The sequence below is a fragment of the Antennarius striatus genome, chromosome 6 (assembly GCF_040054535.1).
Source record: "Antennarius striatus isolate MH-2024 chromosome 6, ASM4005453v1, whole genome shotgun sequence".
NCBI lineage: Eukaryota > Metazoa > Chordata > Actinopteri > Lophiiformes > Antennariidae > Antennarius > Antennarius striatus.
This window is the reverse complement of record NC_090781.1, coordinates 22,585,704-22,613,478: the sequence shown is the minus strand read 5'-3', so window position 1 is coordinate 22,613,478 and position 27,775 is coordinate 22,585,704. Positions and strand designations below refer to the sequence as shown.

The window sequence follows — 27,775 nt, the reverse complement described above, 5'->3', positions numbered from 1 at the left end:
GTCTAACTTCTAAAGTGCACCTTCTTCATGTTTTAACCAAATTAGCACAAAAATAACTGACACAGAAAATCTTGGGGCGAGATAGCCTCACATCAGCAAAGGAGCACTGACTGCTGTCTGGGGGTGTGTGAGGTAGAACGATGCTGCTGTGTGTGATCTGCTATTGTAATTGATGGTAGCTTGATGGGATGGAACAGCCAGCGGTGCAAATTCTAGTGAAATTAAGACGGGGTATTTTTTTATTGTAAATGCATCTCCATGCAAAAACCAAAAACCTGCTGCATTCATCCTGGGTGTTGACCACAGGGCAGTTCCTTTTTAATTCAACTGAAGAGTCACAACTCTGCTCCCAAATGTCACTCTTACATTGTTAGTGTCCCTCTTTCCCTGATATTTGAACTTCTATCTTCTTCCTCGCTTGCTTCCCTTCCCGCTTGCACCTTCCTCTCGCTCCCATTTGCATAAGAAGCAGAAGGTGGAGGAGATGATGGCCGAGGCCAAGAGAAATGGACAGATGGAAAGGAAAGGAAGAGGTGGAAGAGGGAGCGTGAGGTGCATGGAGCATGGGAGGAGAGAGTGAGCAAAATGCAGGGAGAAAGAGTGAGAGGGAGGTTAGAATGATGGAGGGCCAGGTTTCTGTTTCTCCATAATCTAATTAGAGAAATGGCAGCAGTCAGAAATAGCCTGACGGACAGACTAAGAGCCTCTTCTCTTTCTCCTCCTCCTCTTATTCTTGTCTTCCTCCTCTGGGACGGTAAATGGATATACACATGCGCACATACACACACATGCACACACACACACACACACACACACACACACACACACACACACACACACACACACACACACACACACACACACACACACGCCAGCTTGATTTCCTTAAACCATAAAGTGTAGATGTGTTTTGAGGGTTATAAGAGATGTGAAAAAGGTATCAGAGCAAAACCTGATCCAGCATCCAGATGCACTTGAAGAGCTCCACTTTCAAAAAAGCTCTTCTACTCTGTTGCTCTCGTCTCTGCGGGCATTAAGAGTTTACGACACGCAGATGACATTTTAAGTGTGTATCAACTCCTGTACACTGGAGAAGATGAGTGATGCATCCACAGGGGATGATGAGATTCACTGGCAGACGTAAGAAAGCTAAAAAAAAAAAAAGACTTGAGAAAGTTTGCATAATTACTAATTATAAAACCTTTTGTGGATGTAATGGATATTTTAAAAGGTAATAATGCATTGATTTGCATTATTAAAACAATTTCACCCCCCCCCAATATTTGTATTTGGAAGAAAATTCGCAGCTGCAATCAACATGACATAGCCTAAAATATCTTCAAACAGTATTTTTCCATCAGAGCAGCAAATTAAAAATGTAAAGACATTTTAATTCCAATCATAAATCAGTGAAGCAGCAAAACAAGAAGCAGCATGTTTGGCATTTCTGCACGAAAACTAGTGATTAATCTGTCAGATGATAATCAGATTAATAATGTCATCCATGACTGTAACTCTGCTGCAACAGCTGTAGATGGGAGTCACACAGGTTGTAGTTGGGGGGTCCATGTGGAACACAGTGTGTCTTTTTTTTTTTTTTCCCCTGCATGCTAATTCCTCCCCAGAGGGAAGACATTCCTACATGGGGTGTGCGCCACGTCCTCTACATTCCCTTCCAGCGTCCGACACAGACCCCCCATAGCAGAGCCGAATTCCAAAAGAAATTCCTCTGTCATGTTGTGGACGAGCATTATTGTTGGAGAATTCCCACCCAGGCACCCGGTGTCCATCACACACGCATCCATCAGGAATGTCAGCGCAACACAAACAGAAGAAAAAAACACACACACACAGAAAAAAACAGAGGAATTGTCCTTTTTGTTGTGATGACTTTATTTACACAATGGAGGCTCAGAGTCGAGAGTGAAAAATGTCAGCGGGTTACATCTGGCGTCTCGTCGACGTGCTGTTAAAACATTTATGAAGCCACACTTTGAATATTATTTCTTTACGACTCTAAATTTCTCTGGATGTCAGACGCCGGGGACGTCGTGACACGTCTCTACATTAACATGCATCAACACGCGACACGCTCACGCCATCATTCAAACGGATCGCGAGACACTTGGCCTCAGACACTTCCTTTCCAAAAAAAAAAAAAATCCACATATTTATCAGTGAATGAGGGTTTCAAGTCAAACTAAAGTGAACAAAAACGTTATCTTTGGTCATTCACACGTCCTCCTTTCCAGTAAAAATACAAAGCATCAGTTTTAAATTTAATTATTTGCAGTAGAGGTGAAACTTGCACAACCGAACACTTTCAAATCCTGCAACCAACCCTCATTCAATAAATACACAAATTTTAACGTTCAATAAATATTTTGGCTCTTTAAAGTGTTCATAAATGTGTCACACAGAAACTACTGCTACCACAAGCTGAACACAGTTAATTCTAATGATATGGAATCGTTTGACCGATGATATTCGAAGTTGATGGTGAACAGGCACGCTCACGTCTCCATGTTACACTCCTCACTCCATGATGTCACAGTTAAATGGTATGAAAGATGTTTTAAGATCAAATTTATCACTCAGATCATTATTTCACTACATCTCTGGCACATTCTATCCTGCATGATGTGAAAAATTTGGCATGTGCTGATCGCATGTGCACCGATTCGAGGCGGTGATGTGTTGATCAAACGTATCTTTATTAGTTACATTCATCCCACTGATGCTGAAACTAATGATGATGATGATGATGGTGGTGATGATATTGTGTGTGAGGTAACATGTCTGAATACATATCTACGCTACATCCTCTGTGATCAAGTGCCGTTTCTTCTCCGTCAGTGTTCGGGGGCGAGCGGCGAGCGGATGTCCAGCGTTTTGGTCGAGCTATCCTCTCCGACCACCTCGAGGCGCAGACTGGGCGCGCTCCTGTCCTCCTGGCCCTCCGATTGGACGGACAGACGCAAGGTGCAGCCCTTCGGCAGCAGCTGCTGCTCGTACGCGGCGGCCAACTGGTTGACGACCCGCCGCTCGACCTGAGGCATCGGTGACGAGATTAGTGGTGAGGAAGAGGTTTCAGATTGCTTCTTCGTGGTTTCATACTTTTGCATTCTGAATGTTATTTGTTGGTGACTATTTCAGCTGTATATTTATTGACATTTGGGAGTACTCGTTCTAAACATCGACTGATAATGCACATTTTCCAAACAAGCATCATTCTCTTCCCTAATTGATCAGACATCCGCAGACGGACCTGAACATTAGAAATACCTCTGATTATTATTTTCTCGAATTAATTTAATTGAATCTATAATTATTAGAAAATTAATGAATAATTTGCATTTAATTTTCTTTAACCCTGAGCTTAACATTGACATTTGATCACTTCCATTACGGTGGTGACTCTTCCTGCACACAGCTTGGCTAACGTTAAATATATTAAACTATTTATCAATAAGATCTGAGAGAAGCTCTTCAAGCAGAGTTTGAGTCCCTCAACTGATGTGTGATTAAAATGCTGCTCAAACACGCTGCTTTTTTTTAACGGCTTTCAGAATATTTAACACAATTTAAAGCCTTTTAAGTCATCCAGGTGTCGCCGTCTGGGTGTTACCTCGTGTTTGATGGATCGCGCTCCGTAATGCATGTTATATCCGTCCGCCAACTGGTCCAGAACCGGGCGATCCCACTGAAGAGTGATGTCATGGCGCTGCTTAGCCTAATAACACAGAGAGAGAGAATAGAGGTGCGTAATGTGGCAAGAGCATCAACGATCAGTCAAATCAGAAAGAGAGGACTGACGGCGGGGACGGATGGAGAAGATGGCAAGAAGGAGACAAATGTCGAGGCAGAGAGGAGATAGTGTCACGCAGCGTGTCTGCCTGTGTTAATCAACAGGGCCTTAATGGGCTTTAATCAAAGGCCCGTCAATAGCAGCCATCAGAGCTGCTCACTTAGCCGTCGATGCTAACGCTCCCTTCAATAAATAACGAGCCGCCTTCAGCTTCAAGGATATAAATGCTAATATTCCATTCTCAGCATCGCATTAAAGCTATAATGATAATGCAGAACGTTTAATGCATTTCGAATAACTGAGTGACAATCAAATGGATCGGGGGGGGGGGGTCTGTAATGAGACTTTTGTTGTTGGAGCTGCTGCTAAACACACTTTGTAGGACTCACACACACACACACACACACGCACACAGAAACAAAGAGATCAAACTCAAGAACACGCAGGACGTTTCAAAAGACGAATGCTAACGTTGAGAGGCGTGACTCAGGTCTCTATCCGTCGCCTTCAGGGCCCCTGCTGGATGTCAGGACACCAGCTGTAATATTAATAATTAAATATTGATGAAGGCTCCACATGTTAAACACTGTAATCGCATTACAGTGAGTAGTCGTGGCACATCATATTGATCTGTGTGTGTGTTCCTGCACAGCTCAGCGGCTGCAGGACAACGTGGGCCGGACCTTTCAGGTCCCACAGGAGGAAGCCCAGGAAGACCACCTTCTGTCACACACACACACACACACACACACAGACACATACACACACGGGCTCTGACGCATTCTAGGTTCATCAGTTCAGAATATCAAGTTAGAATTATGAAAAAGCACTCAGACGTACCTTCTTGGCCCAGAAGGTGAGCTCTTTGCTGACTAGCTGGAGCAGCTCTGACTGACAGAACGGCAGGAAGTAGACGATTTCATTGATCCGTCCCAGAAACTCGTCCCTCCGGAAATGAGCCTGGAAAGGAACCGAAGCATTAACCATGTTTGTCGCTGCTCTAGAAGATCCAGATGATCTGTGGTTTCACCAAAACCCTGGTGGATCGGATGGTTTTACCTTCAGGATCGGTCGAATCACAGATTCTTTAAACTGTTGAGAGATTTTCACGTCTTCATTTTTCTGGACGTCCTCTGAGAAAATAAAAAAAACCACACACATCAACAATTATTTCAATCAAATTTGTTTTTACAGGATTGCATCAAATAAATATATTGCACGATACTTTCAATGGAGCAGAAAGACGTGTGTGTCTGAATTTTGACGTTAGTTGTCGTGTTTCTCTCACCCAGGTTGTCGGCCAGCTTTCTGCGGCTGACCTCCTCAGCTTCCTGTCGCAGCTGCAGTGCATGCTGGGCGATTTCATCGCTGGCCACGTTGGACGTCATGATGAAGACGGCGTCTTTGCATTCGATGGTCTTGCCCTTGCCATCGGTGAGGCGACCCTGCGACAGAAATTGATCAATTCATCGGAGGATGTTTTTTTAAAAGTTTAACACAATATAAAAAAAAATCTATATATTATAATTTCTGTACATTTGTCTTCCTACCTCATCAAAGAGCTGCAGCATGATCGTAAGAACGTCGGGGTGGGCCTTATCCACTTCATCAAACAGGACCACAGCGTTGGGACAGGCCTTCAACAGTTTGGTCAGCTGACCCCCTTCGTCGTGGCCCACATATCCCGGCGGGGAGCCGATGAATTTGGCTACCTGAGAGATATTTTAACAGATTGAAGCGCTTTTCTGTTGTTGCAAACTATGCGGAGATCCACAAGATTGTACCGGTGACTAGAAACACTGAGGAGAAAACAATCATGTGTTCCTCACATACAGATGATCTCACCTCGTGTTTCTCTTGGAACTCTGACATGTCCAATCGGATGAAACCCTGCAAACACACGATGGGTTAAATCCTCTTGAGAGGCAAAACGTGCAAGTTGTGTTTTCATTTTGGACATGTGGTGAGAAGGTCGTATTAATATCATATTCTAAATATTTTAAAAAATACCTTCTTGATGTCCTTGTGCATGTAGCGGGCCACCTGTTTGGCCAGCTCTGTCTTTCCTGCGAAGGCCGCCATGAACGGGTCAGACAAACCAGAAACATCATTCAATTATTCAAATAGGAAAAATAGGATTTATTCAAATAAATAAATTGTTTTTTTTTATTATTTCTTCAACCAATCGTTGTAAAGAGACATCAGAAACTCAGGAAAACGAACGCTCATCCCAGCGACGACCCCTCCTGGTCTACATTTCCGGGGTCCTCCCTCCCTGCGAAGCTTTCAATCATCTCCTGCTCTCCACAAGCACCCATTATGTTTGCTGGTAAAATATTCTGCATATAAATGCTCATATATGATATTGATGTCTTGTATTTGGTATGCATATGACGCCCATGTGTGTGTGTGTGTGTTTGAGATTGTGTGTGTAGCTGCGTCTTGTTGCTGTGTTTAATATTGATGTCTGGTGGCCACGGTTTGTCGCTGAAGGCAACGGAGAATATGAACACCATCTCTCCTTCATCTATCTCTCTGGTCTGTCATTTCAGCATCTCTGTTTAGCCATCTCTCTGGGCCGTAATATCCCTCCATCTCTTCCTTTCCTTCACGCTAACACACACACACACACACACACACACACACACACACACACACACTTTATCATCTTGCTGTTGTTGCTCATCATCCTGAGTTCCAAACTTAACTTAGCACTTAGCTTTAAAACAACTGCACCCAACTGACTTTAATATTTTAAGAACAATTCTACAGCTTTCCCTTAATTGTTTCATATTTATGCTTTATATCTATAATAAATTTTATCAATACCCCCCCATCCCAAATTAAAAAAAAACAAAAAAACTGTCATCATTGTGGAGCGGTAGCAGAAAGCAGGAAGCATCCCATGTTGTATACTGGTGTATAATATTCAGTGTGTCCATGTGGACATCAGGGAGCGAAGCTGCCGGTTAGTAAATAGTGATAAATATATAAACTACAAAAACATCTTGATTGGTGGTGAAATGAATTCTTCACATCAGGCACGAGCACTGAGGGTGTAAACTGATATTCAGACGGATCTGCAGCGTCTTTGACCACGACTTGAGCTAATCTCATTCTGAACACACTTTCTTTGGATACTGCATTAGCGGTGTGTTGCAGCCGGCTTTACAGGTTGTCAGTCATAAAAAGCCATAACTTTATTACTCGTTAAGTAAAACTATTAAAAGCTTATATTCTGTTTGGTTGGGACTGATGTGTGGAACTGCAGAAAACAAAACAAAAAAAAAAAAACCTTACTAATGATTTCATTCTTTTAAAGCTCTAAAATGGTTTTTAGCCTGATAACCTGTTTGTGGATCAGGTATAACCGCCTGCTTTTTATATTTAAATGACCATCTAAATAAATATTTTATTATGAATTATTTCAAGAGGCAGAAGTGAGAAACACTCAAAAAAATTTCATTCTTCTCGGAGACAAACTAATACTACATGTGGACTTTCTCCACTTTTACAATAGGACACTTGTGCTTTTGTCGTCTTGTGTATTCAGTCCATCTCTAAGTGTTTATTTTGGCATCTACAACATTTCTTTGGCGTTGCTTCTTGAGTTCAAACTGGAAAAGGGGGTGCTGGGTGTGAAAAACGAGAGAGTGATTTACCAATTCCAGACGAGCCGAGGAAGAGGAAGACGAGCGGGTGCTCTTCGTCGTACCAACCGTTCTCCTTCCTCCTGATGGCTGCAGAGAGCAGATAAGAGGGAGGAGCAGAAGAAGGAGCGCTATTATTTCACTCATTTGCATTTGTTGACTTTGCTTTGCTTTGGCAGTTGACCCGAGGGCGGCGGGTATCCCAGAAACTATGATAAAAGAGTGAAGGAGCACGGATGAGAAAAGGGTCAGAAACATTTGTAGGGGGAAAAAAAAAAAGGAAACAGTAGAGAGAAAACAGAGGAAGAGAATCAGATGAGAGACCTCCAGAAAGCTACCAGCCATCCTCTCTTCCCCCCTCAGTCAGTGGGGCCATTAGCCAGCAGTAATTGTGTTAGCCTCCCTGGCGCGGCCATGGCAAAATCAGTTTAGCATGGATCGCAGCTTCGCACACACACACACACACACACACACACACACACACACACACGCTTACCGACCATCACCCCAGCAACCACACTCCCACACATTCACAAAGAGAAGATGATGAGGTTGGTTTGGTGGGGAGTAAAGAGTGTATTTGGACGTGGTTTCGACCACTCGACGGAGAAGCACAAACTCATCCGAATTTGAGGTCGCGACAAAAAAAAAAAATCTCAGCCGTGATTGAACGCCGGTGGCGTCGGTTGTCGCGGGTTTGAATCTGGGATCTCCCTGCGAGCGGCTTGCATGTCCTCATTGTTACTGCGAAAGTTTCTTCCTCCAACAAATAGAAAAAAAAGTTTTAAAGCTGATTTGGAGGTGGGGGTCTGTTCACACGGCCCCCTACCCTCAACAGTGGTGAGGCAGCAGCACCAGAGTGGAGAATGGATGGATCGATCTTCATTCAAAACTTACACCGCTATTTACCTTATTTTACAGTCTTAGTTACTAATTAGTTTGCAAGATTAAGAAGTTTAATATCTGATGTTTTCATATTTCTGGTAAATTATGAATGAAAATCAACAGTTTGTTCACACAAAAGTTGATTTGGTGAATCATTGTCTTTTGTTTTTGTCCAAATCTTTCCTCATGTGAAAACATTTCATTGTTCCAGCTTCTCACAATTTTTACTTTGTTTTCATAAAATTATTTTTTTGTCGGTTCTATTTTTAATAATTTCAAGGTTCAGACTATTGGTTGGAATGTTGAGAGCGATACGGATCCAGTAGATGATTTATAGAACACATCATGAATTAAAGTCAAACTTTGGGTAGCTAAAATTTTAAATGAAGACCCTAAATTCCACTTGAAAAACAAAACAGGGTTCTTTTTCTGCATTGAATGCTTTTAATACTTCAAAAAAGGATGTTTTCAATGCAGTACTTGCACTGTGTGGCACTGAATACATCTACCAATCCCCTCCGGCTGATGCAGCAGAAAGGGAAGCAGCAGCAGGACAAAAGATAAGAAGACCAGAAAAGAGAGAGAGAGAGGTAAAAGGAGGAAAGAGAGAGGAGTGATGGAGATAGAGAGAGGGAATGAGACACAGAAACAAACGAGTGTGTCAGAGATGGACGTGGAGATCGACGGTGACAAGAGGGGCTCCAGAGCTCCGTGGGTTTTATCAGCGGCCGTGTGAATGACGGCGTAACCTTCTGTGTGTCGCTGGGTTTTAGCTGATTGAGACCGACTTTGACAGAAGGACACATTGACATTTCTCAGCGGACCCCGACAACAACAGCAAGGAGAGGAAGAAGACACAAAACAAATGAAAGCTTGTTCTTTCCCTCTCCTCCCTCACACACATGCATATACACTCACGACACACTCAGAGCAGTGTGTAGCGGGCAGGTCGGGTTGGCTCTAACACGATTACAGAGGGATGATACTCTTCAATAACTCTTAGCCCTGAGAGCTAAACCTGTATCACTCAAACCCCCTTCCTGTGTGTGTATGTGTGTGTGTGTGTGTGTGTGTGTGTGTGTGTGTGTGTGTGTGTCCTGTTGTTAGGGCGGAAACAGCCATTTTGGAAATACAGCTAATATAATATCAATTTTCCAATCATCTGCTCGACAACACCCCCTTTCGAATTGACATTTTAGTACAAAAATTGTTGAAACATTCATTTATCGATGCTTAAATACACTCGATCACATCATAATTTCTATTGATTTATTAAGTAATAATACTGAATGTTTGATGCGTATTTTTGATTTTCATTTCCTCAATCACAATTCCATATAGATATTGCTACAAAAAAAAATCATTTTCTCACTTTGGGCTCTGGGAAATATTGAATTTTATCTTATTATTCCTGCACAGAAACAGTAAATAGAGAGAGAGAACGGAGGTGACGACATGCGACAAAAGGCTTCTGGTTGGAATCAAACTTGTGGTCACGTGACTCAGCCCGCCATCGCCATCAGCCTCTGTTTTCTGATTGGTTACTGTCAATAGAGATATTTACATAGAAACAGCGTTAAAGGGGAACATCCGGAGATTCAGTCGTTTAGGTTGCATCATTTTAAAAAACTTTGCTGCACAATTTAGCCGAGCGGAGCTCCGTCCTCTCGCTTTATCTCTACATCACATTCTCGTTTGTCGTCTCCTTATCTGCAGTACATCCCTTCCTCTCCTTCCTGGCCCCCCCATCACCTCATCGAACATCTAAAATACTTCCCCTCTGCATGTTCTTAATGCTCGCCCTCAGACACAGAGAGAGAGAGAGAGAGAGAGTGTGTGTGTGTGTGTGATATATTCACTGCAATACTTTCCAGAGATCAATAAGATGTTCCTTTATCACTGAGGCCGTGTCTTCTATGGCTTTCAGGACAATTTGCCATGATAACAACAATCATTCATCACCTTGCCAAAGACTACATGTCCCACGATTCCCTCTTCCTTCCCTGACTCACAGCAAAAAAACAAAAACAAACAAACAAACAAAAAAACACCGATTCCAGTAACTGACACACAAAAAAAAGCATCGGTGTGTGTTTTGGCTTGCAGACGTCTAGAGTCGGTGTTTATTCCTAATTGGTTGCGTAAATATTAGTGATGAAGAGTCGCCGTCGTTCTCCTTTCGGTTGTGAACTCTCTGCTGTTTTTGTTTCTGCTGAGGGATGACGGATTATAATCTGTTCCTGGCTTTGGAAGCAAGTTGATTACTTTCACAAATCTGTGCGAGATCATAAAAATAACACACAGCCTCGTTCGTCGCTGCAGAGTCGCTTCTAAAACACACACACACACACAAACACACACACCTGCAGATCAATACATGGCCTCCATGGATGGCTGGTGTAATATCAACCCTTTACTGTCTGCTGTGTAATTGTGCTCTAACTCATCCTCCCTCCTCTTCCTCATGCATTACATGCTCTCCTCTTTGTCTTTCTGGTTCTCAGCTACTTCTCCGTTATCTTCTCCCATCAGCGTTCTTGTCTTATTTCCCTCCCCCCATTACCTCCGACTGTTTTACCACCATTGAGGGTGTGTGTGTGTATGTGTGTGGGGGGGGGGGTGGAGGTTGAAGGAAAGGCACGGACTGCGAGAGGATGGAAAGATGCGGAGGGTGGAGGCTGAGAAGGGAAGCTGGCAAAGGAGAGAAGGAAGGAGGAGAAGGAGTGGGTGTGATGAGGACTGAGGGAGGAACGGATGGAGCTGGGTGGGGTGGGGGGGTCTGTAGTATGTCTGCTCTTCTCGTAATTGTGTTAACTGGCGGCTCCAAGCCTGGCCTCTTCAGCTGTCACACACACACACACACACACACACACACACACACACACACACACACACACACACACCCTGTGTATGCCTGACAGTCACTCATTCATCACAATTAACCAATTACAGCCTCCGCCGGTCTGTCTGAACCCGCCCACTGTGTGAGGGAAGGGAGGAGAGCAAGCTGGGGGGGAGGAAGAGGAGGGGGGGGAGAAAAACGACAAATGACGAAAAGAAAGATGGAGAAAGGGAGTGTAGAGAAAAGAGGATGCTGTTAGCATCCTTTAGCATGTACAGTATACCGGGTTGTGTATCGCTACCTGTTCACCTGTGGGTGGTGTTACCTGAGGCGACTGTGTTGATGGCCCCCTCCTGCCCGATGATGTGCTCCTTCAGCCTCCGCTCCAGGGGGAACCTTCTCCTCTCTTCTGCCTCCCGCCGAGCCTTCGCCTCCTGGAACTAAATGGATGAAGAAGAAAAACGGGCGTAAGGAATGGGGGGTGGGGGGGGATGGTCAGTGAATAAAATCAGGAAGACGGGAGGGAATGTTAGAAGTAAAAATAAAACATATTTGTATATATTCACACACACATACTGTACATGTGTATATATGTATATACAAATATACACACACCTGTATGTTGCACAGACTTTACATAAAAATGACCTGACTAGAAATTATTTCACAAAAACATTCTAAATTCCCCCCCGCACAAAATTCTTTTATTGCTAAATGATGTCATGCAATAAAGTGCGAGATGTTAGCTTCGGTTTCCAGTTAAACTTAATAATTTTGAGCTCCTCCTGACAGAAAAACTTTAATAAACTAACTGAAAAGTCATGATTATATAGAAACAAATGGATCTGAAAATCAGCTAATCCTCTGAATCTAAGAGATTAAATCATCAGGTCTGTGAACACAATCTGATCTCTTTCTAGTTTTCCTCTGCCTGAGTAGTTTTCTTTCCCCTGATCTCGAGCCTCGTTTCCTCTCTTATCCCCCCCCCCCTTTCAGTTTCTCTCAGCTGCTCCATTCATCCTCTCCTCTTTGTCTCCTCAGACTCCAGGTTTTCACCCAGCACTGGAGGCAGGCTGTTTATTCTCTCTCTCCATCTTGGTTATCTCTGGCCTGCTGTCAAACTGGTAGAAAACTGCAGGTAAGTTAGATTTAGGGAGGCAGCCGACGCGCTTCTGTGAGTAATACTGCAGTTAAACACCAGGAGGAGCAGGAAAACACGGCATTAGGCAAAAAAAAAAACAGTTTACGGACGCTCCCTACTGTTCTTGGTGTGTTTTTAGAATGCTAACTCATGGATAGTATCTATATAAAGCTAATAAATAATCCATCTTCACGTTTTAACCCCAGTTGACCTCCAGCGGGTTCCGTGATGTCGTACCTTTCCCTCCCACTCCTGCAGCACCGCGCTCACGTCTCCATCTTTAGCATAGGCCCGCGATGTGTGACCCAAGCTGTTGGTCTGCAGGGGGTTGGCACCTAAATGCATTAAAGCAACACACACACACACACACACACACACACACACACACACACACACACACACACACACAGTTCATGAATTAGAAGACAATATTAACTGAATTTAATGACCTATTTTTTTAGTCCCATGTTAAACATTCACACACAATCTCAGCAGGAGGGTCAAGGCGTCAGGGTTAGAGGTCGCATGGGTTCAGGGGGTCACTGGGACGCATGCAATGACCCTGCAGGGGGTTTCATATCTGTAACGCGTGCCGATAAAACACACTCTGACCCCCCACTCAACGCCCTGAATTATTATACAATCTATACACACTGCAGGTTGTTTTGTCGTGGAGGCACTCAAGCGCTCGCCCTCGCCCCCAGTGGGAGGAAGAACCGCCACGCAGACTGTCTTCACGGTGTGTGTGAGTCGCTGAGAGAAGACGTCACAGCAGGTGTGAAGTGTGTCAGGGGTGGATGGCGGCGGGGATGTCAGTGAGGGTAGTTAGCGGCGCCTTCTGCCCTGACCCGTGACTCCGTCGTCGGGGCTGAGACTCAGATCTTGATACCTTTCAGGAAGCGACCAAGTATCTAAAAGTCATATTGTGACTGTAAAGCTTTTTTAAAAAGTTACAGTCAGTGAACAACAAGAGGAGGAAATGATAAAACACACTCCACCAGGAGATGACGCTCCCCTCAGGCCTCTGCTCAAATGAAAACCTTTATCTCAGTGAAAGCTTGGAACTGAACGCTCCGTCGGATTGGTTCATTTTCATGACTCACCGTTTGTGCCAGTTAATTTTTAATTTTTAAAAGATGAATGTTATTTAACGTCAGCAACAAACAGTCATTTGAAACAAGGTTTGATTCTATTTGTGCTTCTCTGGACTCACTCAACCCCGTTTTATACGTTTGTGGCGTTTGTGACGAGTATGCGATGTTGAATGGTGCATTCAGGGTCAGATGAGAAATCAGAAGTTTTTATACTCAGGTAAAAAAAACAGCCTCCTTTACGTCATCATTACAACTGGAGGTTGTTTCTATCGCTCCGACCACAGAGACTAATAATCACAGCAACGATTATCGATAAACTTCTACATTTTGTGACGCGGTCGCAAAGCTATCGATCCCAAGCAATTATACACTACCCCCCCTCCAAAAAAACCCCTCAACAACCACCACAAAAAACATGAAAGAAAGCAATAAAGCTTTCACACACACAAACACACACAGGACATAATAAATAGCATCATTTAGGGCTTTAATATCAGGCCAACCCTCTGGGCCATAGCACTTTATAACAGGATCAACACTGATGACACACACACACACACACACACACACACACACACACACACACACACACACACACACACACACACACACACACACACACACACACACACAGCTTACCATTAACACACAGTCACCAACACACACACAGGATCCCTTCATTAAGAGTGCTTTAGTTATGCCTAATCGGAGTCCCCTCCTCTTTTCCTATTTCCTCCTCCCTCCCTTTCACTCCAGCTGGTGGGAGAGAGCCCCCGCTGCTCTTTGTGCATGTATGAGTGTGTGTGTGCTTGTATCTGTATTGTGTGCGACTGTGAGCATGTGTGTCTCCTCTGGCCTTCCTACCACCTACGGAGCCGTCTATTACAGAGCGCCCCTGGCCTGCGGGCCCCGGCGCGGAGCCTGGGGAGGAGCAGCAGAGCCGCTGCAGGTATAGTGTGTGTGTGTGAGGGACCGTGGGGTTCGAGGAGAGGCCTGAGGGTGTGCCCCGGAGACTGTGATGGATGGAGATCGGAGTCGAGGGCCGGCTGAGGCCAAAAGAGCAAACCCACGGCTAGCGGAGCAACGTGGAGGCACACAAACACAGGGGAAATAAGACAGGGACTGAACGTGGACATACATGACAGGGACACACACACACACACATCCAAATCCACACAGATGTCCTGAAGCTGTGGCAGCTTATAATATTTTTTTTTTGACACCGTTAACAAAGATGGATGCCAAGCGAGGGAGAATACATTACAAAACGAAAAAAAAAGAAAAACGACGCAGGTTTTGTCCAGAAAACTGGATGTCCAGAAGACGTGGATTAAAAGTCTTTAATTAATCATCCGTTCGCACAGAACTGCCCAACGGACAGTAATGCATTTGGGATTGGAAGTCTGCGATGCCGTGACTGTTATTGGTCGTGATGGCGGCGCCAAAAAAAAAAAAGACAACGGCTCCGTTGAGTGAGGAACAACCCTGGCCTTGTCTTTTAATGTGATTGCCTAAAAAACAAATGTCTCTGCTTTGTGAAATTTCTTACCTTTTTAATTCAAAAATGCGTCTGCGGAGCGTCTGATCGAGTTAGACGCCGTGATTTGTTTAGGCGTACGGAGCGCTTGCAGATGCAGGGGGGTTGAGGCGAGAGACGAGCCAGACGGCGCTCGGGACGCGCCATCCATCATAAACATAAACAAGACATTAGTGATAGCTTATGCGCGTGGAGCCATGCTTTTGTTTGGGGTGTTTGATTCAAACCCCCCCCCCAAAAAAGGAATATTTTTAGATAAAAAAAGGTTTTAACCTAAAAAGCTACAAGAAATGTCCCTGAAGATAAAACTCAACAAAAAGCCTGGAATGAATAGAAATGAATCTAAAAGGATAAAAATCATAGATATGAATATTTTAATTTACAATAGAGGCTTGAGCGCTAAAAACAGACAGACACACACATACACACACACACACGCACGCACACAAAAAGACACACACACATCCTGTGACTATGGAGTTACCCCAAGGGCATGTTCTGTGTGGAGGTCACAGTTCAACTAGGCCGAGCTTGTTTAAGAGCTGCTCGCCTGGAAACTGAGGGGGGATATTCTGCCTCCAGGGCCTGTGTGTGTGTGTGTGTGTGTGTATGTGTGTATGTGTTAATGTGCGCTGGTGGAGCTGAGTCAACGACAGGTGCGCCAGTAATAGAGGGTGAATGGAGAGCGGGTATGAACAAGTGATCAATTTCAAATGAGCTTTGTAATTCTGTTGATATGACTTGGGGGGGGGGGGGGTGGCAGCGTTCAGATGATGACACATGGAGAGCTTTTTAAGGCTGATGGAGAACAAACTGCCTCCAGCTCTGAGGGGCAGACGGGCGACCGTTTCGTTTGGAGAACAAAATATGACGGCGAGGAGCCTCTGAGTTGGTCGTGTGTTTCACCAACACGAGTTGGTCTGCTCAGTTTCCCCTGGTATGATATGACATCCCAACTCTAGAATCTGGAAACGCTTTGGAATAATTATCAGCGTTGATATGCATTAAAGTAAAATAATACGTCTCCAACGGTGGTTTAGATTTGTAAGTTAAAAGATTTGTCACATTTCACACAAAACAGTTTCACCTGCATTTATTCTGAGTTGTGGATCTGAAATATTATTTGGATCAAGATAGTTTGAGGTGCCGAAACCCTCATGAGTCACTCCTGGACTCTTCAGGGGAGTTCATGGTGGGGTTTGGAAGAGGTGTGCACGTGTGTGTGTGCGTGTGTGTGACGTACCGGCTTCCAGCAGCATGCTGACGGTTCGTGTGTCGTCGGCCAGCGTAGCGTAGTGAAGCGCCGTGCAGCCACGGAAACCGGCCCTGCTGCTGAGCCTGCTGCTGAATTCATCCTCTCTGGACACAAGGACTGCAGGGACAAGAAGAGGAATAAAAAAAAACAACCACAAAATTTTGTGAGAAACAAACACAAATCCTGCATAAAAAAAGGAAATATTTTCATTGTTTTTTTCAATGTATTTAATCAGTTTAAATCCGACAGACAGAATTGGATCTGTTGCGACCGGCCGAGTCTAAGAAATCAACAAGCGACTTCAAGTCTAGAAGAACTTTTCTTCCATACATTAACAGTCAATATGTCTCCGAAAAGTATCGCTGCAGGTCGCAAAATTGTCTTTCCCATTTTCCGGCGTCGGAGAAGACGTTCATTTCCACATATTTAAACTCAACTGTCGAACATAATGGGAATAATGCGCCTCGTGTTTTAGAGTCTCCTTCGTTGTGCTCCCTGCTAATAATAGAGATAGTCCATCTTTCTCTCTTTACTTCTTTTTCATAGAAGCACTCATTTCGTACCACTACTCCATCATCAATTTTTATTTTTCCTGCCTCCTTCCTCTCCTCCATCAATTCCTTTCATCACTTGCGCGCTCTTCCTCCCTCCCTCCCTCCCTTTCTCCCCAATAACTTTGTCTCATCCATTTCCTGACTTCCTCTCCCTCATCATCCCACCCATTTCCTTCGATCCCTCCCTCACTCTCCCCTCTCTCTCCTCCGTCTTTAACATCTCCCTCGTTTCCTACCTACCTCCTTACTTTCCCCCCTTGTTTTCTCGCACGGCTATCCTCCTTTCATTTTTCCTCCCTTCATCAGTCTTTCCCTCCCTCCCTCCATCCATCCCACTCTTTCTCTCCATCTCTCTGGCAGTCTCTCTCTGCAGTGTGTGTGTGTGTGTGTGTGAGGGAGACAGGGCGGGATAATCATAGCTAACCCAATAAAGCGTCACACAGGCCCCCCTAGCCCATCCATCAGGGTGCGTCTGGGAAACGCTTCCCCACGCTACGCTGGCCCCACGTGGACCCAAACCTGACAGCCATATAAATGTCTGCAATATACATATCCCATATAAATATGTCTGCAGAAACCCAACACAGGCTGGAGGGAGTGGGGGGTAAAGTTTTCCTGAATGTGTGTATGCCTTTGCCATCTTCTGGCTGTGTGTGTGTGTGTGTGTGTGTGAGAGAGCTGGGAGGAAAAACAAATGAAACGGACGCTGGTTGTCAGGGAGCGTATAAAATAAACACGATACATATATGCAAATCCTGATGTCTCACAATATCTGGTGCAACGCCGAGGATTCATACGTGTAATATTCAAGCAAACACGTGTGTTGAATGCAGCAGCAGAGCCCCCGCCCCCCTCCACCCCACACTCATTCACCTTCCAGGGAGTGGATGCCTTTCTCCCGTGACGTGTCGTAGACGTTGTTGAAGTGATCTCCGAGGTTCGGGTCGGCACCGGCTTCGAGCAGAACCTTCACCACGCTGGAAAACAGCAGAAGGAAACATGCATTAAAATAAATGGAATAACGCTGCATGGAGCTGGAATGGACTGAACCCACATGTGGACTGATGGGAAATCGGAAATACAGTAGCTTGTAGGGAAATACGAGTCACGCTGATGATAAATGAAGGATCTCCTGTTGTCCTGAGAGTCCAGTGTGTTCAAATAAATAAAAGTCTCTTCCTTGTTCACACACAGGTTATATAAATTCAACATAACTTTAAATCAGCCTCCTCTATGGCCAAATACAAGCAGAATCTTTCTAAAGAATATCAGTTAAAAAAAACAAAAACTTTTTCTTTTTAAATTCCAGAATTTGACACTCGCTTCCTTCGCCTCTTGACCCTGAGTTTGTAAACCTTAAACGCCAACAAGCTGCACACGGATGCAAATATCTAATTACGCAATCGACAAAGACCCTTTTTGCAGGATTCACTTTTATTTCCAGCGTTCTGTTGTGATGGTTTTAGTCCAGTGGACGCTTCGCTCCCCGTCTCCTTCGCTGCAACACTGGTCTGCTTCAAAGCCCGGTGCACACGTGATGAAACATTGAAGGGGGCAAAGGGTCGGGCCCGTTTCCGGCATCACTGGAGGTGGTGTGTGTGTGTGTGTGTGTGTATAGCTCTTCATTGGAGCGTACAGCCTTATAGAACAAACACAAGTACCTCGGCAACACCACTCACTGTGACCCGGCGGACATTCCAGGTACCGTCTCTCCGTCTACGGAACACACTCCACACACTTTGGGTTTGCCACCGTGAACGTGAGCGTCGGCTTTTGACATTGACACTCAGACTTGCACACAAAAACAGTACTCAGACGGGAACAGGAACCGGGTGGGGGTGGGGGTGGGGGGCATGGCCGAAGCATGAACCCTGCCTCTTCGCTGCTGGCTGTCATTACACCTACGACTGTGTAATGCAGCCGGGGAAGGAGGGGCGGCTCGTTTTTTTTTTAGCTAAATGGTAACGGAACTGGGCCTGAAAGGGCTTCAACTGAGCAAAATGGTTCTTTATGGGAGGATTCGACGCGCTCCTTAACTCCACTTAACAACCCGACGGACTCTCCGGCGATACTGACGGCAGATATGATGTCAGCAATGACGGAACAGCTGGGGAAAAAAGAAAAAACAAAATCTGAGTCGATTTAAAGACGAAGCTTTAAATGAAACAATCAGTTCACCTCCAAAAAAGATTTAAAAAGAAAAGTAGGGACATTTTTGAAAATTGGGGGGAAAAAAATGATAAAACATTCAACAAAATTAAGAAGCAGAATTTCCGATTTTGAGTATGAGTGTGAAACTAAAGAAAGACGGGAAATAACAAGGGAATTAAAATCGTACGGATCATGTGTGTTCCTGTGGGAGAGCCGGGCCACGTCTTTGTGTCTGACCTTGCAGAGGGGGGTATAAAAGACTATCAGGGGGTCCCCTATTGTTACTGTATAACTGTGGTTGGGGGGGGGGGGGCAGGAAGGCTGTGACCCACGGAGGGCTCCTATCTCACCCTTGCAAGCACTTCTACAAACACATCGACGCATCCTCCCCAAACTCGTACTGACCCAAACTCAAAACGAGGTTTCTGGTCACAGGAGGCTGGGCAGGACGGGCACTGAACAAAACCAGATGGCGTGGAAAGGGTTAACAGCATCAGAAAGGTAAACATGGAAAAAAAGAGATAAAGGGAGGAGGAGGAGGAGGAAGAGGAGGAGTGGATGAAAAGGAGGGAGGTGCAGCGGCGCCGATGAAAGAGAGGGAGATTTAATTAGACACGATTGTGCTAAAACTAATAAGCTTTTGAAAAAGAGTTTATAGTTTTACTAATCAACGGATAATCAAGTGGGTAACTTTATTTTGAGACGTTTAGGAGAACTCCAACAACTCATTTGAGGCCATACTGAAGGCAGGCAGATGGTAATTAGGTAAGACTCCCAATTTAAAGGACTGGGGAGAAAGTTAATACGAGAACAAAGTCATCTGCATATTCGGTTCATCAACAACACGTGGATGAAACCTCGGACCGGTTCAAGGTCCTTCACACAAAACCAAAACCAATTAAACCAGTACAGGTTTGACTTTACCAGCAGGTCTCACCGCCGGGTGCTGGTGTTATTTTCCCATCCTTTGCCCCGGAGGGGAAGACAGGAAACAGACGCTTCCGTCTCTGCGGGGCTATAATAGACACCTGAGCCGAACTGACCATCCATGTCTCTGACCACCTGGCCCAGACACTGGACCTCACTTGACCTCCATTCACCCGGTGCACACCTGGGGTCACGTAGATGCCAGAAAGACTACTGTCTGTTAGACGGCTGCTGTGGCTTTCAAGTGTGTTTTATTCTTTTTTTAATTTATCTGGACAATGAGAATCTTTACATTTACAAGACAAAAATGACACCGCGGCGCCTTAGAAATACCGCAATGTAAAAAAAAGTTTCAGACTAGTGAACGTCTGGATTAGAAACTGCCGTGCCAAATCTGAGTCATTCTGACCTTCACCAGAACGGGACGAACACACGACGGCACGTAAAAGACCGCTGACCAAAAATGACCAACTCATCCCTGGACTCAATCGGAGAATTTCACCAAATTTGAAAATGATTGAAGATTTTCCTGAGGCCTCTACAAGCGTCGGGATGGACAAACCCCAAACAAATTATAAGACAATACTTGATCATCCTGGGGGATGTAAAGTTCCTGATTTTAAATTCTAATTATCAAACATGATTGAAAACGGTGATTGTCAGATGGAATTCATCAGGACAACTAAACTCAGGTAAATTAAATCAAAGCCCTCAAATGTTGTTGTAAAAAGAGACGGGACAGATTAGTCCTGATTAATTTGTTATCCAACAAATTAATCAAACGTAGCTGATTCGGTGTCTGAACCAGACTTTTTATCCTCACAATGCCGGCCTATCGTGACCAAATGATGAGAATATTTCACAGGGAACTCTCTGCTGATTTCCACCGCTATTCAGATCCCGGCTAATCCCGCTCCCAAACCCGTAATCCCACTCCACACCACTCTCTTTTTCACGCCCCCAGATAATTCTTTCCTCTCTTCCCCAACGAGTCACTCATCCTCTCGTACCCTCGTCCCTCTCCGCTTTCCCCTGTCCTCACCCCCCCCACGCCCCACCTCCCATCCCTCTCCCTCTCGGAGTCGCTCGGCCGACAGGTCGGAATGGTCGACGGCCGTTTCACTTGGCCGGGCGCTCATTGTGTAGCGAGTGCAGCGAGGGAGGGATGAGAGATGGAGATGGGTATTGTGCGTTAAAGAGTGCAAACAGTGGGCCAGACCCTGAACCTCCTGATTTAGCCCCCACATCAAAGATGAGCAAACACACAACGCCTTAAGGTCTCACTCTTCATTCGTCCACACACCCCGAGGCCTGAATGCAGGAGGGGACGACGCATCTAGAAAAGGTCCGTGTGCCAAAAATCCTCCAACTTCTAAGAACGCGACAATCCTTTCTGGTTCCAAAATATAAGTGTAGTGCAGTGTGAGATGGGGGGGGGAGAAGTTATTCAACATTAAGATGCAGGCTGACGTTTTAGCTGCGGGCTGAAACATCTTGGAGAGTAACGTCCCCGAGTTTTCACTTAACAGCTGCAAATAAAGTTGCCTGTGACTGAGTAATAGTCGTTTGGCCTTCAAGATATTTGGTATAAATTCCCCTTCTCTGCACATACTCACATGTGTTTGGTGTGTGTGCGTGTGTGTGTGTGTGTGTGTGTGTGTGTGTGTGAGAGAGAGAGAGAGACATGTGTGACTGATGTGTGTGAAGTGATGTTTTGTCTTCCCGGCAGCAGTGACGGCTCACTGGGGGGTTGGAGGACGGGATTAAACACAGAGGAGTGTCACTGCGTCGCTGAGTTATAGCACTCATAACACACACACACACACACACACACATAGAGCGCAGCGACACACACACAAACAGTGCGTACACAAGACACACATTCAACCAAAATTACATCCACAAGCAAATCGGACCGGTTAAAATGGTGCAAACGTAAAAAACACCTAAAAAGTCACCACAAACAGAATTATTTTTGTAAACGACAATTAATAATATTTACTCTAAGATCACGGAAACCACCAAATACCATCTTTGAGAAGGTTATACCTGCTAACGTTTAGCAATTGTTCTTGTTAAATGCAACACATTTGAAAGTCTGTGTCCAAAACCCTGATTCTAAGCAAACCCAACTGAAAATGTTCAAACGTGACAAATAACATAAAAATAAGCACTGTGGGAATTGATTTATCTTAAAAAGTCCTTAAAAACCTTGTTCAGCAGTTTTTCAGGACATAGATTATATCCCATTATGTATTTAGAGACAGAGACAGAGTGTAAGCCATTTGCATAAAAACACAATTCAAATAAAGTATCTGGAAAAGTACCAAAAAAGTTCCGATGTTTTTACTTGAGATGCTTTTATTCAGATGATCTTACAAACGTGAGAAAGGAGCACCTTTAACCCCCGTGAACTCATCTCAATAGCTCATTTAAACCTATTTTCATATTCAAATGTCACATTCAGCTTCTCATGGAGACATGAGACCCTTCAACAACAACAACAAAAAAAAGTGACCACACTGTCTTGATGGAAGAAAAAAAAAAAAGAAGCCTTGTAAATTGGATTTGGCCTGGCCTTAACCTCGGCCCCTCTCCGGGTTGTGTGTGTTCTGGGGGCCAGGAGGCTAATTTAATTTGTCGGACAGAGAGATGGGGGAACGGGTAAAGACCGTCTGTCGGTCCAAAAGTCGCACTTTGCACTTCTGAAGACCTACAGTAACAACCAGAGAGGGGACACGGATGACATATGGCCACGCACTAACTCGAGCAGACGGCTGCATGATGACAAAACACTGCGTTACTGTTATGTAGGGCTGCTGGGCAGGGGGGGGGGGGCATCTCATCATTGTAAAACACACGATCCGTTCAATAGATTTAGTCGAATGCGTCGAGGCTCGGCTCGTGACCCGGGACAAAAACCCAAAAAACGACAGGTTCCGAGTAAATTTCATTACTTGATACAAACCCCCCCCAAAAAAACACATATTCATGTTAGATGTGTTATTAATGTGCCAGCAGATGGATGAACGTCCCTCTGATGAGTGAATTAACCAGACAAAGGCTTGGTGCAACTGGGACGATCATGAAGACAGATCTGTGGACTGGGACAGACTGGGCTGAAGGGGAGACTAACCAGGTGCACCTAAAGGGGTCCCACAAAGGCCACACAGAGGCCCCCCTTCATACAGCCTCAGGTGGGAGACTGACGCGTCTTTACGTCTGGGATCTTATACGTCACACCTCTCAGGTGTGATAGGAAAAGAATCTCTGTGTTGTTGTTGTTTTTGTTGTTGTTGTTGTGTTCTCATTGCTGTATTCAGGGTAAATAAACAAGGGAAGTGGAGAAAAGAGGTTTAAATTTTTCCACATCCCATACAGACCTGTGCTGTCGATTCATTGCAGCCACCATTAGAGCGGTCCAACCCAGGCGGTGCCGGTGATTGGGGTCGACCCCCTCTTCTAATAACCTGATGGGGGGGGGGGAAGAAAAAAAAGAGATCTTATAATTTAGCTTCTCCATTTGAATCAAGTGTCCCATCCAAGAGATGTGTGTTTCGTTCCCATGGCACTCCTGCTACTTGTGTGACCACCAAAGCCTTGTTAGACTCACAAGCATGAAACAAGCTTGTCGTCTTTCTCAAAAGCCACTCTCTTGACCAGTTAATGTGTGTGTATGTGTGTGTGTGAGCGAGCCAGGTGTGTGTTGAGTTTTCTGCCTGAGGGTATGACATCAGGTACTGGAGTGGTACGGCCTCTATAAGAGGGTGCCTGTGTGTGTGTCTCTGTGCTCTGTGTGTGTGTGTGTAAGTGATCATATGTCGTCTCTGGTGCTGAGCCTGCAGACAGTGTGTGTGTTTACAGTCAACACGATGGCCTCTTTCTGGTCGGCACTCAGCTCTGCAGCTCTGGATCTGTTTTCAATGCTTGTCTCAGAGTGAAGAAGGCTCTGCTACGCCCAGCTTAGCACTACCTGAGCGTGTCAAGGAGCCACACTGATAGTGCTTCAAATTTAAACAACACTGGACAAAATGTGTTTTGTTTTTTTTATACCCTATCATGATACTATCCCCTCACCTAATGTCACCTGTTCATCAGTTAAATGAGATAAATCTTGGCTTGGAATGAAGTTTCAGTCATTTGTCTTTGCAAAAAAAAAGAGGAAATGGATCCTCAAGAATGTGCAGAATTAAACCAGAAGGATGGAGTTGTTTCACTGTGACATCACAGAGATAAAATGCTGTTTGACAAGCAGGACAACAACAAAAATATAATGATGTGATCAATTTTACCCATCATTTTTATATATGAATACAACTGATACGGAAGCACAAACTACGACCTAACAGCAGCGCGATCCTCTCCACTGCCTGCGAGCAGACACACCCTGACACACACCACCACCTCCCATCAACTAAACCACAGCACTTAACACGCCTCCCATTGGCTGGCTGGTCGCCTCACCTTCACCATCTGCCACACAGGCACAGGTAACCCAAGCTGGCAAATGGAGACACACACAGATACACTGATGTACACTATGGTCATACACGACTGGTGATGCAACATCATCAGCAGATCAGACAGGACGATGGGGGTTCGCTGTTGGGTGGTTTCCGGTTGACCGTTTTTGTGTTTTAAGGGAAAACTGCAAAGAACTAAGCAACATTAGCATCAGAAAAAGAGTGTTTTTAATGCCTGAAATAAAAAAAAAACCCGTTATGGACCAAAGCTGGGATGGAGAGTCCCCCACCCCCAACGCCTATGAATCACAAGCAGAGACAGTCCTCTTCCTCCCCCTGGTGGTCACAGGCGGTAGTGCTCAAGAATAAACCAAGAAGATGCTTCTACTGACATTACAAGCTGACACTGATATTCTCAAACAGCAAAGCACTTAAAATGGAGCCATTTATCACTGCTTTTTCAAGGGAATATACTTAAATGTAATCCAGATGGAGACTGAAAAAAAGTCTAACACTACTTCTGGTTCAATGCACCGATTTATCAACTATATTCAAATCTAAACAATTTCTGTCAAATCATAAGTGGGGTGGTTATGACTGTTGAATAAGTCATTTTATTTTAGAACAGGCAACAGCCAAGTATCTCAATTATAAAACATCTGTGATGTCATACCAGAAACTTCTGTGATTTTTACTGAGGTAAGAGGACACACACATCAACGCAAAAATACAAAAATAATCAAGAGGTAGTTCCTTCTTTCTCTTGAACAAGAACAGCAAGAAAATTCTGCAAAGCCCAAATTCATCAAATGACGTTCCAGAAACAACCGTATCCCACCCCACTCACTAAAACCAAACATTGTTTTGCATTTTATCAACATCATGCAAATGAATGTGTGCTTGAAGACAATCCGAATTACATTAGGAAACGCTATAAGTTTTTATCAAGGAAATGTAAACACTTTAATTTGAAAATAAGTTTTCCCAAAAAAATGTGAAAAAAATAAAATTAAAATAAAACACGAAAACCACTGTTATTGCTTTGTTTCTCTAACGGAGTTGGAATGTGAACATACAACTGTAGTGTACACAGATTTTAAAAAATGTGTACTTTAAGCATATGCATTCAAGATAAAATAAAAGTGAATGGCCAGTACACAGTGTAGAGTCTATTAAGACGTTGTGTTTGAGTGTACAGTGTAGCAGTACCTTGTTACATCTTGAGCGTTATTGGTCCTTGCTGCTTCCAGTAGGGCATCACCTTGTCATTGCAAAGATGGATAAAGATGCAGAAAATATTATAAGTGAACACAGAAAATAAAAACACACTTGAGATTTCTCAATACAAACTATTTTTTGTAGCCAAATCTTAAATGCTTGGGGGGGAAAAAATCATTTTTAGCATCTTCTCGTTTTTCAACTTAATTAACCAATTTGATGCATGTTGCAACAATGGATAAAAACCGCTGCTCAAATATTGTAATCAGATTGCAGTTATTTCCATGGAAACAATCTACCTTTGTCATCTGAATCTTTCTTCAGGCAGAAGGCCACAGCTGCAGCCGATAACACACCGGCAGAGGTGACACCTGCGCGGCCGAATCCTCCCTCTGCCCCGCCGCCTTCACCTTCACCCCTTCGCCCGCTCTCCTCCCAGTAAGTGTTGTTGTTGCGCCCTCTGGTGGCCAGCGCCGCCCAGGAGCTGCGGCGATTCTCCAAGTTGGACAGCCATCTAGGGGCGAGATGGTGGTACTGCACCGCCGGACTGACATTGGCGCTAGCGGGTTCCTCAGCCAAAATGCCCCTTCTGGAGATCCGGGAGGTGGACACAATAGGATTGCGAGCGGTCTCCGTCTGTGGCTCACGGATGCTTTGACATGTGGCTCCATTTGCGCTAGTCTGGAGCACACGTCTGCACGGTGACACGCTGCGCGACCTTCGGGCAAATAGCCTGGTGGGAACAGACGATAGCATGACGATCAACTTACCCAAAACGAGGTGGGATGCGAAACCCTTAGTTTGGCAGAGATCTGAGAGTCAAACTGGCCCCAAACAGATCGAGAACACCCCCTAGTTTCTGGTATAAACACCAGTGACAGGCAGCTAACTACGCACAACCATCGCGACGAAAACAACCGCTTGGCTCCGACGCATTGTAGCGTGGACGTTACCAGAATGCGTAGTGCATTATGGGAAATGTTGTTTCATTCTGTCAGGTAACGTTGCAACATTTGTATTAAACATATTTTTTTCCTTGAATCGAATGTATCCTGATTGGTGTGTCTCTTTTTAAAAAAACATATTTGCGTTTAATGAACAGAAAAAAAAAGAAAATTAGTTCGTATGTGATATTTGTACCAAAATACAACGATCAAAATTGAAAACAAAATGTCTTCCTTTTCTTAGCCAATAGAAGAGGGTTGGATTTGAAAGACGCGACTTGATTTTTAATTTATGTTTCACACAAGACAAAATAAAAATCATATGATACATCATATGTGGAGAAAAAACATCAAGTTACCTGTTTTCTGTGACCGGATGTCGTCATCTGACTACAAAATAAGAGCCATCAAACGTGGCCCGACCGGAAGTTTTTAAGTGGCACTGAGCACTCTGAAGAACACGGAACAGTCCAGAAGTTGAACAGGGAGAATTCCATTCTATTCTGCACCGGCATTCTGATATGAACATTTGGAAGTCTGGTTTTGTAGCCAGATGATCACATCATGTCTGACCTTTTACAGACAGACTAATCGAGTTCCATTTTAAAAACAAAAAAAAATTAAAGATTAAATTCGCTTTATTGGTCCCTCTGTGGAAATACTCACGCGTTTTTGATATCCTTTCTTTAAACGAAAATCAAATTACTAAAGGATAAACAGATCCACACTGAGGCATACAGGAGTCAGCAAATTTATAGTAATGCAGTTGTTTATGCTGAACAAAATGTTTTATTCCTTAAAAACCTACCCTGTATTTATTGAACAGCACAAAATCTGCAGTGCGAGCAGTTGCATCTGGACAGAACAATCTTTATTGTACGTTTCTAGTCTTTTCGCACACACACATACACGCACCACACACATGAGTCACACAATCTGGTGTTTTGTTCATGCACGCACCAATAGTTCACTGATAGTTCAACATGGCCTCTAGATGGCATAAAAGCTCGGTGTAATTTGACGGCTGTGGCACAGATAGGCCACTGCAGCCAAATGTCTGTCTTCAGATGCTTTGAGATTCAATTGTAATTTTTAGGACGGTGGAATATATTTTCCTCATTTAATCAAGAAGGTCACCACAGTTCTAGTTGGAGGGAGCTCTGAAATGAATGGCGTTACTCCAGCCTTCTAGGACAAATGTCTCAATACTGACATACTGAGACTGCTGTGTCCGAATAAACTACCATATTTTGGTTAGAACAAAGTCATATATTTGGTAATGGAATCATTTAAATTAATATTAACT

At 44.3% G+C, this 27,775-nt stretch overlaps 1 protein-coding gene across 1 annotated transcript; it reads right to left on the bottom strand.

Annotated features, from left to right (window-relative positions):
• Positions 1-1,878: 1,878 nt before the first annotated feature.
• clpb (ClpB family mitochondrial disaggregase) lies at positions 1,879-26,473 on the bottom strand. The gene is made up of 16 exons (XM_068318104.1): positions 25,825-26,473; positions 25,517-25,568; positions 23,228-23,314; positions 17,640-17,743; positions 16,201-16,329; positions 12,564-12,661; positions 11,511-11,625; positions 7,471-7,548; positions 5,819-5,874; positions 5,654-5,698; positions 5,359-5,520; positions 5,097-5,253; positions 4,868-4,941; positions 4,649-4,768; positions 3,629-3,733; positions 1,879-3,050 (listed from the first exon to the last, which is right to left on the bottom strand). Exons 1-16 carry the CDS (start codon positions 26,279-26,281, stop codon positions 2,853-2,855), a joined length of 2,037 nt encoding a protein of 678 aa, XP_068174205.1. The 5' UTR covers positions 26,282-26,473; the 3' UTR covers positions 1,879-2,852.
• Positions 26,474-27,775: the final 1,302 nt, after the last annotated feature.

Excerpts from the sequence above, each read along its gene's own strand:
- clpb (XM_068318104.1), bottom strand. The coding sequence starts at position 26,281 with ATGCTATCGTCTGTTCCCACCAGGCTATTTGCCCGAAGGTCGCGCAGC. Across the intron at positions 23,315-25,516 it reads AACGCTCAAGATGTAACAAG|GTTATTAGAAGAGGGGGTCG; the intron begins GTACTGCTACAC and ends CCCCCCCATCAG. Across the intron at positions 17,744-23,227 it reads GCAATGAATCGACAGCACAG|CGTGGTGAAGGTTCTGCTCG; the intron begins GTCTGTATGGGA and ends GCTGTTTTCCAG.